A 13,460-nucleotide genomic window follows, 5' to 3' on the forward strand; every position below is an offset into this window, starting at 1 on the left:
GTGCCCCCTAGGGGCAGCAGTGGCTTCCCGCTGTTGCCAATCCCAGGGTTGTCCAAGCTTCCTGTTTCCCCCTTCAGCTATCCCAGCTCCTTTGCCACTCAAACCACCCCCCCACACCCCCCACCCCCGCCCCGTGTCAGATCTCCACTGGGTGGAGGTCGTCTGCCTGGTTCAACCTGATCCACTTGTCTTCGCCATCACACCCCACCCTGCTGCTGTCCCAACTCTGCCCTCTCTAGCCCCAGCCAGACCACAGAGACACCACGCACCATGAGCAGGTTGGAGGCGGTTTCTTTATACAAAGATAATCAACACTATGGATCCACCAGCATGCTGCTGCGGTTCACCATGGCCCACCGCACCGCTCCTGGGGCAGAAGGCTGGCGGCGGGGGGGGGGGGGGGGTCACTGTAGGGGAGCAACACTACACGGGCCCCGGGACTGCCGAGCGCACGGGCTGGGAGCTCTCGAAGGGCAGACATAGACGCACGGACACTAGAACCAAGAGCACCACACACGAAGACAGGAAGGAAACGCAGAGCTAGAACGAGCCCCTGGCAGCCACTGACCACCCCAGTGCGCTCTTCTCCCAGGTGTTCTTTGGGAGGCAGGGCGGCAGGTGGGAGGCACCCTGGGCCAGGGGCCAAGCAGCCCAGCGGGGCGGCTACAGAACTACGTGACTTAATCACAGAGCATCTCGCCCTCTGCGTCTGTAAACTGAGGACGACAAACTGCACTTCACATAGTTGTCATGAGGACTGGAATAGGGATATATATCAAAATACTCGACACAGAGCCTGGCACATAGAGGTGTTCGATAAATAATTTTTTGTTGAGAAAATCTTAGCTTGGCTCACAGAGGACCTTCTTCAGAAAGCCAAGATGTGAGATAACTTCCCTAGAAATTCCCTGTCAGGGTATCAGGACCCTTGAGCACTCCTTGGAGCCTGCAGCCACTGGGGTGGCCAGGGCCCCAGAATACACCGTACCAGGGCAGTTGAGGGGGGCGGGGGGCTGGACCCCCAGGGAGGCACCCGCGGAAGCCGGGTAGACGCCGGAGGAGTTGGGGGTTGTGCCAAAATGGTTCTGTACGTAACACAGGCCAGAAGCTGGCTGGTACGGAGGCAGGCTGGGCATGTGGCCAGGAGCGCAAGCCGGCCAGGCGGCTAGTTTCTGGCCACTGGCGTGCTGCATCTGGGCGACAGGGTGGCTTGGGGACAGGTGAGGGTGGCCACTCTGTGTGGGGTAGGAGCCGGGCACGGGGTTCAGCCTGGAACGGAACAAGAGAGAAGATGGTCACTCAGCTGGTAACGCCCAGGCCCCCAGCAGTCGTTGGATGTGAGAAAGGCTCGGGGTCACCGGACCACTTTGTGTGACAACCTGCTTTGGACATTTTCTGTAACTAGCTCCAAGCACCAAGTGAGGAGACAGGTTAAGCTCAACCGGTCAGAAAACATGCCCGAGAGGGGAGGGCCCACTCACAGTCCCGCAGTAAGCCTGTAGGATGAAAGGACACGGGGCCCACGACTAAGGCCACCTGAGGCATAACCGCTCGCAGCAGTTTGTCCCCCAGATGGAGATGGGACCGGATCGCAGCCGTCACTGTGTCTGTGGCCGGCTCAGCGATGCTACCCAAAGAGAATGGGCCAACTTCTGTGGGGGGGGGGCAGGAGGGCTCGAGTGGGGTAACACAGGGCTTGGGCCCAGGCCTTGTCTGCTGTGAGGTTTTCTACCTGTGGCTTCGGGAGTGAAGACGCACAGCTCAAAGTCCTGGCCGGCAGGAACCGACAGGCCAGATGTGCGGAGCTGCGCCCTTGGAGATGAAAGACCCCCCACCCCGGCCCGCCACAGACACGTGTGGCTGGGACCACAAATGGAGACACAGCCCAAGGGTTTTATCCTCTGAACTTCTGCGCAGAGTTTCAAATATGGAGAACGATGGCGAATACGACTGGTGTTTGTGGTAGGTGACTGGACCGAATCCATACATGTTTCAGTTAAAACCTGACCTGACAAATCAGCTGCTTAAGGGGGCACCTGGGTGGCTCAATCAGTTGAGCGTCTGACTCTTGGTTTCGACTCAGGTCATCTCAGGAGCGCGAGATCGAGCCTGCGTCAGGCTTCAAGCTCAGCAGGGAGTCTGCGTGAGATTCTCTCTCCCTCTGCGTCTCCCCCTCCACCCCTCTCTAAAATAAATAAAGCTTTTAAAAAAACCCCATCAAATCAGCTGCTTAAGTACAGGAACAAAGCACGTAACATTAACATCTCACTTCTTCTGGGATTCTTGGAAATGCAGAGAATCTGGATTATCGGAAGCTCGCCAAGAGCCTCCAGGAGGCAAGTGTCCAGACCGCTGTATAACTGCCAAAAACAACACGCATGTTGTAATACCTGTGTCCCATCGTCGGGCCAACTGAGACATCATGTTCTGTGCTGGGGGCCTGTAGCAGGCCGGGATAATGAGGCATTCTATACGTGCCATGTGAGGGACACGGAAGGACCTGAAGGGTCACCACCTCCCTGACCCCAGATCTGTCTGTCATGATGAGACAGAATCAGACCTGGCACCAAAGTGTCCCAGTTACAGCGAGGCAGCTGCTGTTCCACATGGAAGAACTTTCTCGTCAGGGGCTGCCTTGGAGATGAGCCCCCAGCCAGGAGGCCGAGGCAACCAGCCTCAGCTGTCTGAGAGGGGGCAACTTCACAGGGTGCGAGCTTGTACCCAAGGACCCCTGAAGTCCCCTCTCGAATCTATGAGAACAGCAATTAAAAGCCTAAAAGCCTTCATACACCTAACTAAATTTCAATCGTCTCCCACATATTTAGACCCCAGGGATCACTTGCCTGAAATTGGGTGAGTGTGTATTTCTGGTTTTCCCAGTACCCCCCAACACCCCCGCCCCTGATGTCCCCGCCTTTAAAGACATGGTCAAAGGGCCCTGAGCTGGTGAAGGCTGGGGGGCATCCGCCTCCTCAAATAAGCTACAAACAGCAGCTTCCAATTCAACCGAAACCCTGCGTCCAGGCCAGCACAGAGCTCGGACTCTATTCCACAGCTGGTTGAAGGTAAAAGCTCCTGAACTTCACACAAGTCCTTTCTTTTGGAGGGAACCCTGAAGGAAAGAAAATCTATGTGGTGAAGTCTCAGCATGGATGCACCCAGGGAAGGACAGAGAGGCCGGCAGTGGGGAAACAGCTGAAAGGGGGTGAATAGGACCTGGAAGAAGAGACCCTAGTTCTAGATGGGGCTCTCCTGCCTGTGTTACCTAAAGAGACTCCTGTCCTCCTTGGGCCTCCTCTCTGATGGGACGGAGTGAAGCTACGTAAGCCTGGGCGGCTTGCCTAGCACCTTCCATGGAGTTAGTGAGCCTGGTCTGGAAGACCCGAAACCTTACCTTCTCTTGCTGGGTGGCCGAGAAAACGCTACCTCTCAGGTCCTGCGCTGTCTCACGTCCCAGCCACCTAGTCAGCCATGCGGACTGCCTGCTTCGCACCAGGGCTCCATGCCAGAGCCCAGGGGGACCTGCACAGGGTGCTGGGCAGCACTGAGGGCTGGTAACAACACTTGATGGGGCCATTCCCTCCCACGGTCTGTCCCAAGTCACTCAGGGGTATACGTGAGCACTTCAGATGCCTTCCCTTCCCCCTTTCGGCTCAGTCCCTACTTCAGATGCAGCTGGGCAGGATCTAGAGCACTCAGAAGACATCTGTGCGTGGACGTTCTGGGTCCGGGATTGTACATACCCTATCCCTTTTTCCTGCGATACTGAACCAGTCACACTCTCTACGGGCCCTGGAACAAGTGTTAAGAGTTTTGTAACTTACTTCCGGCTGTGGGCTGCCCTTCTTTCGGCTGAAGAGCCTGAGATGTACTTGAACACCGAAATCCTCCTCATGAGGCTGAAGGGGAACTTCTGGTCGAGCTTCAGTGCTACTCGCTCTGAGAGGTCGATGGAATAGCAGTAGGTGAGGCCATCTGAGGTTGGTGTATTAAGTAAAACTGGAGACGGCTCAAGGGAGGAGGGCCGAACACTTCCCCATAGAACACAGGTTCCCACATTTATTCCACAGGGGGATTAGCACTCGCTCTACCATAAGCTGAAGCTCAGGGGAAACCAAGGCTTGAGTTTCTATGCCCTGCACCTCAGAGGGAACACGGCCCAGCAGTCGAGGAGGGCAGATGACGCCTCGCCTGCCCTGTGCCAACCCGTCCCATGCCAACTGCTACAATCACACCAGCACACGCCTGTGTCTCTGCGGTGGGATGAGCCAGGAGGCTGTCTCGATACCCTCTGTGGGGACTGACATCTTCTTGTCCCTTTGTCCCCAAATAGAAGGCACCCTGCCTCCATGTGACCAAGTGAGCCTCGTGTGGGCCTCTTTGGCAGCACTTCCCCCCCCATGGTCACCACCCCCAGTAAGTGATCTGAGGGCACTCTGGCTGACCTATGTCAACCCACCACTGCCGAGGCAGCCATAAAGATTCAGCTTTCGTCCGTCCGTCCGTCCATCCATCCATCCATCCCTTCGACAAATACCTAGTGAGCACCTGTGATACACCAGGAACTAAGGAACGAGTGCCAGACAAGGAGGAAGTAACTGGGGTAGAGGAAGTGGTGATAAGCAAACGTTGATCACTGGAAGATCAGGCTGGGGACCCTCACCTAGTGTAGGGAGACCGAGAAGGCTTTCCCTAGGAAGTGAGGTGCGTGCTGAACCCTAAATTGCAAGCAGCAGCAGCTAGAAGAGGGTAGTGGTGGAGAGAAGGTAAGGAGGCCCTGGGAGCTGTTCCTGAGGCAGTGTTCTTCACTGGAATGCTCCTGGCAAGTTGGGCAAGACAAGCCTTTGCTGGGCTAGACTCTTCCACTCATTATTGGACATTCGGCGTCCCCAGCCACCGGCCACCAAATGGCAGTAGCGCCTGGTCACCGTGATAACCAAAAATGGCCCTGCATGCCTCTGTGTTCTTTCAGGGAGGGCAGTATTATTTCCAAAGACTGATTTCCAATGATAACCAGTGCTGTGAGGAAGTCAAAAGTTGTCCCGGCTGATGACTTCAGAACGCTCTTAACCATCTGTTCTGCTTCGGACTCTGAAGAAGTCATGGTACCAGACTAGTCCTCCCACCATAGATAACTGTAAGCTGGGACACAATATTTTACACAACTGTCTTTAGACTTTGGACAGCAAACACTGTGTGCCAGGCTGTGATACTGAAGACAAGGGAAACAAATGAAGCGAGCCTCAAGACTGAGCTGGCTTTCCAGTGCCTGGAGGCACTTTCCAAACTACGGTATCTAAAGGGGACTCCAAGCAGAGAATGGTGTGTTTTGCTGAGCCGGAGAGACAGAGAAAGTTCAGAGAGGAAAAAGTGCCTGGGATTTCCAGGTCAGAGTCACAGAGAGGAGGGAGCTGCTCAGGGAAGGAGCTCCAGAAACGTACCTGAGTCTTTAGCTGAACACCAGTGTGCACACACGCGGGCAGAGACTCCTCATGCCAGGCAAAGAGCAGCTACTGAGGGAACAGCAACTATCCTGGAGCTCACACAGGGCAGGGACATGCTCGAGTTCTAACTAGATAGGGTGAAGAGACCTCACTGAACACCTAGGGCATACAGAGGAGACCTCCAAAAAGGTAATGCTTTGCCAAGTAAATTAACTACTTATCACACACAAACACAAAAAATCAACACTTGTTAAAACAAAAACAAAAACCAACAACCAACTCAGCCCTCGATAACACAGCATTTGCAGTGTCTAGTGTAAACTAAAAAATTACGAGATATGTGAAGAAAACGGGTCCATACTCAGCAGGAAAATCAGTCAAAAACAGATCCAAAAATGATAGAGAAGATGGTATCAACAGACAAGTATTTTAAAACAGCTACCACAAATATCTAAGTACATGAAGGGTTTAAAGGAAAACACAAACACAATGAAGGAACAGATAAAGAATCCCAATACAGAAATGAAAACTACAAAAAAAAAAAAAAAAAAAAGAACCTCTTGAGCTGAAATATACAACACGAGAAATAAAAAACTAAGTGGATGGGTTTAACAGCAGAGTATATACCGAAGAAAAAGAGATCACTGAACTTGAAGGCAATGCAACAGAAACTATCCAAACTGAAATGGAGAGTGGAAAAAAGCTAAAAGAATTAAAAAATAAACCAAGCCGGGGCGCCTGGCTGGCTCAGTCACTAAGCATCTGCCTTCAGCTCAGGTCATGATCCGAGGGTCCTGGGATCGAGCCCCGTATCGGGCTCCCTGCTCAGCGGGAAGCCTGCTTCTCCCTCTCCCACTCCCCCTGCTTGTGTTCCCTCTCTCGCTGTGTCTCTCTCTGTCAAATAAATAAATAAAATCTTAAAAAAAAAAAAAAGTAAACCAAGCCTCAGAGACCCACTGAACAATACTAAGTAGTCTAACATATGTGTAATTGGTACCCTCGAAGGAGAGAAGAAAATAGGATACAAAAAAACCCTGGAGACATAGTGATGCTAATTTTTTTAGACTTAATGAAAACTCTAACCTCACAGATCCAAGATCCAATGATCAACTCCAAGCAAGGTCAACTTAAAGAAAATCACCACAAAGACACATGATAATTAAATAACTGAAAAAGAATGATAAAAAATTGTGAAAGGAGCCAGAGGAAGACAATGAATTATATAAGGAAAACAATAAGAATTACTGACTTCTCATGAGAAAACAATACAAACCAGAAGTAATGCAATGACATCTTGAAAGTGAAAGAAGATCAGAGAAGGCCAGAATTCTGTATTTAGTGAAATAAAGGCATTTTCAAGAACGCAAAGCCAAGAATTTGTCACCAGTGTACCCACTGTATAAGAAATGTTAAGGGAGGTTCTTTGGGCAAAAAGAAAATGATACCAGATGGAAACTATGATCCACACAAAAGAATGAAGAGAATTAGAGGGGCACCTGGGTGGCTCAGTCGGTTAAGCATCTGCCTTTGGCTCAGGTCATGATCCCGGGGTCAGGATTGAGCCCCGCATCGGGCTCCCTGCTCAACGGGGAGTCTGCTTCTGCCTCTGCCCCTCCCCCCCACTGTCCTCTCTCTTTCTTGCTCTCAAATAAATAAATAAAATCTTTAAAAAAAAGAATGAAGAGGATTAGAAATGGTAAATATGTGAGTAAATGTTGCTTTTTTAAAATTAAGAAATATATAATTGACTGTTTAAACAGAAGTAATAGTAATGTACTATGAGGTTTATAACACCTATGACAGCAGCAGAAATAAAATGTATGACAACAATAACACAAAGGATAGAAAGAAGAAAAACAGAAATACAATTCTGTAAGATTCTTAAATTATATACTAAGTGGTAAATTATCCAAAAGTAGTCTGTGATAAACTAAAAATGTGTATTGTAAACTCTAGAGCAACCACTAAGAAATAAGACAAAGAGATATAGTTAACAGCAAATAGAGCAAACCCATAAGAGCCCATCTTTAAAAAAATGAAATACTGAAGGGGCACCAGGGTGGCTCAGTCTGTTAAGCATCCAACTCTTGGTTTCAGCTCAGGTCTGATCTCAGAGTCGTGAGATCAAGCCCCGTGTCGGGCTCTGTGCTCAATGCAGAGTCTGCTTGAGTTTCTCTCTCCCTCTCCCTCTGTGCCTCCCCCACCTCAAATAAATAAATAAATAAATAAATAAATAAATAAATAAATCTTTAAAAAATACTCAACTGAAGTCAGGAAAAGAGGAAAAAAGGAACAAAGAACATTTGGGACAAAGAGAAAACAAAGAGCAGGCAGGAAGACTTAACCTCAACCATATCAACAATTATACTAAATGTACATGAGCTAAACATGCCATTTAAAAGGCAGAGATGGTCAGACTGGAGACCCAACTACATGCTCTCTACACGAAACATGTTTTAAATATAAGGACACAAACATATTAGAAATATAATGACAGAAAAATAGCTACCATGTATATACTAATTTTAAGAAAGAAAGCTAGAATAACTACATAGTAATATCAGAAAACAAAGACTTCAGGGCAAAGAATATTACCAGAGATTAAAATGGTCATTTCACAAGGATAAAAGGTGAGTTCATTAAGATGACATAATAATCCTAAATGTGTATGCATCCAGTAATAGAGCTTCAAAATACTTGAAGCAAAAACTGACAAGAATTGAAAGGAAAAAATAGACAAATCCACAATTTTAGTTGGAGATTTCAATAGTCCCCTTTCAGTAATTGATAGAACAGTATAACTGTATAGAAGGCTAGAACCACATCAACACCCTGACCTAACTGACAGACATTGAACACTATACCCACCAACTGCAGAATGCCCATTCTTTTAAAGTACACATGGAACATTCACCAAGATCTATCAAGTGCTGGGCCAGAAAACAAATTAAAAGGACTACAATCTTAAAAAGAAAGTTCTCCGACCACATGAAAGGAAATTAGAAATCATCAACAAAAGGAAACCTGAAAAATCACCAAAAATTTAGAAATTAAGAAACTCATTTGTAAATAACCCTTGGATCAAAGAAGAAATCCCAAGGGATTAGGGATTTTAGAAAGGGAAATTAGAAAATACTTCTGACTAAATGAAAATGAAAATACAACATCAAAATGTGTGGGATACAGCCAAAGTAGTGCCTACAGAGGAGTTCATAGCTTTAGATTTCATATATATATTAGAAAAAACAGGTTCAAAATTAACAAAATTAAAATTTTAGAGTAAGATAAATGAACTATGTGTGTATTTACACACTACCTACCCTAATAGCTTACAGAATCACAGATTGAAAGAGATTTTATGAATGTACCCTATTCAACATCCAACACTACCAATTCTGATATTTAAAAAAAGTAACCCATATTGGGGCACCTGGCTGGCTCAGTCGGTAGAGTGTACAACTCTTGATCTTGGGGTTGTAAGTTCAATCCTCATGTTGGGTGTAGAGATTACTTACAAACATTTTTTTTTAATATAATAAGAAAAGGGGTGTCTGGGTGGCTCAGTCGGTTAAGTGTCCAACTCTTGATTTCAGCTCAGGTCATAATCTCAGGGTCGTGCGATGGAGCCCCACGTTGGGCTCCTCGCTCAGCAGAGTCTGTTTGTCCTTCTCCCTCTGCTCCTCCCCCCACTCTCCCTCTCCCTCTATCTCTAAAATAAATAAAATCTTAAAAAAAAAAAGTAACCCACACTGTATTTTAGAACTCCCCCCCGTCATCACCTGTCACTGCCAGAATATTATACAAGTGATGTAAGGCTTATCCTAAGTTTCTAATCACCCATAAGAGCCTATCTTTAAAAAAAAGTTTTTTCTGACAAAAAGACTAAACCAAACCAAACCAAACCAAACCAACCTGTTTCCTCTTCCTTTCATGGAACATCTCGAACTCATGGGTATTTCAGATTCTTTCAATGAAAACTCTTCTCATCATTAGCCAAATGTAGGTTTATACCTCAGTTTACAAGGGAAAAAACCCCAAATCAGAATATTTCAAACTGGCAGTGCTAAGCTGGCGTGAGGAGATAGCTAGCTATGCTGATTTCCAGATGGGGAAATTCTGGCCTAGAGAAGGGAAGTGACCCACCCAAGACCCCATGGTTTTCAAAGCTGAAGTTAGAATCTAGATTACCTCCACCTGAGCTGATGGCTCTATCTGCGACCCCCCCCCCCCCCGCGGCCCTCCAACTTGGTTCACTCTTTGGCATGTCACCACCCTCCAACTGCTTTCCAGGAAGGATACACGCTAGCCCAATTCCAAGTCCACAGACATTACTGAGGAAGGAGGTCTGGGGAATGAGCCAGGAGGCACACAGCAGGAGCCACGGCACCAGCATCGAGGGCACGACCACGCCAAAGACCAGGGCCCTCCGCATGCGAGAGCGGACGGAGTTGACTCCCAGCATGGCAAACGCCACTGGGGTGAAACCTCTGGCATCCTCCACCTCCCCCAGCTTCGACAACGAGGACACAGCTTCAAACGACAGGAAAATGATAGCAGAGAAGATGGCGAAGATCACGGTGAAGAAGCAGTGGCGGACGGTGCCCACGGTTCTCTCGAAATTGCCAGCAAAACGCCAGATGATAATAGCACCGCAGAGCAGGGAGACAGGATTCTCATAGACAAAGATGTACGTCACCAGCCTGTAAACTGCAGAGGGAGCAGGGTTAGAGGCTTGGCAGTGGGGGCGCTAAGGAGGGCAAGCCAGGTTACAACCCACCTCGGAAAGGGGGAGTAGCTGGCTGTCAGGGCCAGCGAAAATCAGCCAGGAGCCACAATAGGCAGGGGGAGGCAATAGTGAAGGACCCAAGACTCAAAGGAGAGCTGTGAACATCCAATCCTTGCTCTTTCCCGGACCTGGAGCAAGTCCGTGACTAGCTTCCACGTGGGGGAAAAAAAAAATAACACTTTTTAGCATGGGATGGTCTTTGAATTTGTAATGTGCTTTAGAATCCTTTTTTTTTTTTTTTAGGTTTCAATACTGACCTATCTCACCGGGCAGTTTGAGGGTTAATTAATTGTAACAGCTTCAGGGTGGATTGAGTGGGTGTCACTTAACACTCTTTGTGCCAGTCTCCTCGGCTGTAATCCTGACCTCTCCTTCCATAGTGGCTGTTCAGAGGAAGAAAAAAGGGACCATGAATTATTTTGTACCTAAAAAGATCATAAAACTATCACTAATTATATAGAGAACTCAGAAGTCTTCCTTGAAAGCGCGTATCCAACCTTACAGGTAGAGCAATGCTTGATATGCCCATGAACCCCACACTCAGAGAAGCTGTGAACTAAAGGGGGGTAAGGGGAGCTCCGTTGACACTGACATTTTGCATTTGTCTACAAGGATGTGCTCTGTGTATCCAGGGCGGGTGGAACAGTTTGAGCAGGGAGGCAGGCTATGAACCTTATGCCTCAGGCCATCTCTATAAGGCTGCATCATCTCAAGAGTACTTCATTATTTGCTGCAATCATTCCAAGTACAAACTGAAATTCCCAGTATAAATGTGAAGATTCTAGAAGCAACTCTATACGGTTTGGGTATTAGACACCCCCAAGGCTCCAGTTCCAAAACAACACACAATAAAAAAAAACCTGTTGCTGTCTCAATTGCATGACTTGATAGCTCTGCGACTCCCCCACATTAAAGCCTGTTTCACCTAAATAATGGAGAATAATAAAGCCTACGTCATGGGATCAAGATTAATGCTCGTGAGTGTGCTTTGCGAAACAACAAAAGCTATACAATTTTCCCATTTTCCTCCCCAGAAAAGAAGGGGGAAGAGACAGAGACTAGGTTTGTCTCTCATGAGCGGACGTTTATATTGAATCGATCTGCAAAATTCCTCAGCCGTAGATGATACAAACACCTTTCCCAAGGCACAAGATGCCTCCTCTTCCGCCCCCCCCCCCCCCCAGGAGTTGGGAATCAAGAGTCAGGGTTAAGATGCACACGAGGAAGCAGAAGAAATTCTAAACCCCAAAGAGGCCAGGACGCTTCTAGGGGGAGCCACAGACGATGCTCAAGTGTCTTGATGGAGAGAGAAACATTGTTCCCAGGGGGCGAGGGGAGGGGGGAGTTAGGCCCTCCAGCAAACGTCGGTGTGTATGTGACGGGGAGAGGGAGAGGAAAAATCCTCGGGGAGCGAGCCTGGGTGAACGAAGCCGGTTTGCTAGCGAATGGATGCGGGGCCTTGACCAGACGGGCGGCGCCGGGAAAGGGGACGAATTCGGGTAGGGAAGGATTACAGTGATGACGAAGATGGGACTCTGGAGGGACAAAGACGCGGGATACGGGGCTGGTGCTCCGGGCGGGGAGAACGATGTGCGGGCGGAGTGGCTGGAGGTGAGCCCCGACGGCGCGGGCGCGAGGAGGCCGGAGCCCAGGGCCTGGCGAGGTGGGAGGAAGAGGGCTGGCCCCCGTGGCCCGGCCCCGCCCCTGCTCACCTTGCCAGTTGCGCAGGGCCTCGGACCGCAGCGAGAGGCCCGAGGGCGCCAGGGGCGGCTGCAGCAGGAACAGGCGGGGCCCGGACACCAGCAGCGAGAGCAGCGCGGTGAAGAAGGTGGCGGATGGCACCTCGGGACACAAGGACCAACTCCGACACCCGGGCTCCGAGGCCTCCATGGCCGCCATTGCTCCTGCGCCCCTTCTCGGCGCAGGCTGATCCTCGGCTCCTTCCGCCTCCCTGCGGCTGTCTCCCCTGGCAACCGCGACGGAGGCGGCCGGAAGCCCCGCCTCCCCGAGGCCCCGCCCCGCGCCGAGCTGCCCAATCCGGTCGCGCAGGCCGCAGGGAGTCGGAGCAGCGCCCTCTAGCGTGCAACGCTGGGGCCTCGCACAAGTGCCGTGCTTGGACCGCTTGCCGGGCGGGGGTTTGGATTTCATCATCTCCGCTCCAGATACCGAATGAATTCTGTGTCTTGCGGTTTACAGAGCCCTTTCGCACGCACGCGCACGCACCTGCCTTATCTGTGCTTATCCCCATTACGCCGATGAGGAAGCTGAGGTCTGGGGAGGGCCCTGAGTAATTCAGTTGAATGGCAAAGACGGATTTCGAACTCAGATCCTCCCCCTGCTAGGGCCTGGAATTGGCTGGGACTACCGCCGAGGCAGCCTTCAGTGGCTGGATTGGAGAGGAGGGGGCAGGAGATGAGGCCCGAAGCGTTAGAATGTAATAGAACCCGTTAACACTCAAGGTGTATTTCAGCACTTCAAATCCGACAAGCGGCGTCTCCAGAGTACAGCTATTTAGACAACTGAATATTCTTTCCCTGATTCCAGATGCCTAAAGAGGCGAGGCACCTTGCCCGAGGTCACAAGCGGGGAAGTGGTAGGATTAGGATTTGAATCCGGTTTGCTAGGGTCCGATTTTCTGCATCTTTAACTATTTCCCTTTGCCATCCCGCCTACTGCTACCTGTATGAAAATTTGACTTGAAATCATGCTGACCACCGAAAACTAAACAATGCTTCGCTCTCTGTGCTGGAAATTCATATCCATTCTTCGTCCCTACTCTGCCCACTGCGAAGTTCTGGCAGTGTCTGTGTTCCCATGGACCTCAGAAAGGGAACCTGAGATTCTTTCCATCCTCTGTGTTCAGTACTAAAATATAACTATATGATTTTCCGGATATAAATATAAAGCAACGGGACACATTTAAATGAACACTGGGTGTTTTTAAACTCATGCTGCTCATGGTGCAGCAGTGAGCATAAAAATTAATTAAGGTTTACTCAACAGGAAGCAAAATATGAATCAGGAGTGTGGCGGAGCTGCTAAAATCAGCCAATGGGAACTGGGGTTGCTGCAACCAGGTCCAGGCCCTGGAAAGAGGAAGGGGTTGGTGGTCCCAGCTCCTCTGTGCCAGTCCTGCAGCTCCAGGAGATCTGGGACTACTTCTAGACACACACTCTGAAAAAGGATGTAGAAAATTAGAGTTAGGGCACCTGGGTGGCTCAGTGGGCGGG

The 13,460-nt window shown here is 49.5% G+C and overlaps 1 protein-coding gene across 3 annotated transcripts; it reads right to left on the bottom strand.

The window, feature by feature from the left end:
- Positions 1 to 274: 274 nt before the first annotated feature.
- RHBDD2 (rhomboid domain containing 2) lies at positions 275 to 12,215 on the bottom strand. 3 transcript variants are annotated; one of them, XM_032431099.1, is made up of 6 exons: positions 11,943 to 12,032; positions 10,488 to 10,613; positions 10,222 to 10,375; positions 9,744 to 10,151; positions 3,825 to 3,975; positions 275 to 1,269 (listed from the first exon to the last, which is right to left on the bottom strand). In XM_032431099.1, the coding sequence occupies exons 4-6, from the start codon at positions 9,904 to 9,906 to the stop codon at positions 912 to 914; spliced, it is 672 nt and encodes a 223-aa protein (XP_032286990.1). In that variant the 5' UTR covers positions 9,907 to 10,151; positions 10,222 to 10,375; positions 10,488 to 10,613; positions 11,943 to 12,032; the 3' UTR covers positions 275 to 911. The 3 variants fall into 3 exon arrangements, with proteins under 3 accessions (XP_032286990.1, XP_032286989.1, XP_032286988.1); XM_032431098.1 differs by lacking the exon at positions 10,222 to 10,375 and having other exon boundaries at positions 11,943 to 12,194; XM_032431097.1 differs by lacking the exons at positions 10,222 to 10,375; positions 10,488 to 10,613 and having other exon boundaries at positions 11,943 to 12,215.
- Positions 12,216 to 13,460: the final 1,245 nt, after the last annotated feature.

Source organism: Phoca vitulina, unplaced genomic scaffold, assembly GCF_004348235.1.
Source record: "Phoca vitulina isolate PV1807 unplaced genomic scaffold, GSC_HSeal_1.0 scaffold45, whole genome shotgun sequence".
Lineage (NCBI taxonomy): Eukaryota > Metazoa > Chordata > Mammalia > Carnivora > Phocidae > Phoca > Phoca vitulina.

What these genes read in the sequence shown, in the direction of transcription:
- RHBDD2 (XM_032431097.1), bottom strand. Translation starts at nt 12,129, where the DNA reads ATGGCGGCCATGGAGGCCTCGGAGCCCGGGTGTCGGAGTTGGTCCTTG. An exon ending in GGCCCTGCGCAACTGGCAAG is followed by an intron (nt 10,152 to 11,942) that starts GTGAGCAGGGGC and finishes CTCCCTCTGCAG; the next exon opens with TTTACAGGCTGGTGACGTAC. An exon ending in ACTTGGAATTGGGCTAGCGT is followed by an intron (nt 3,976 to 9,743) that starts GTATCCTTCCTG and finishes CACCAACCTCAG; the next exon opens with ATGGCCTCACCTACTGCTAT.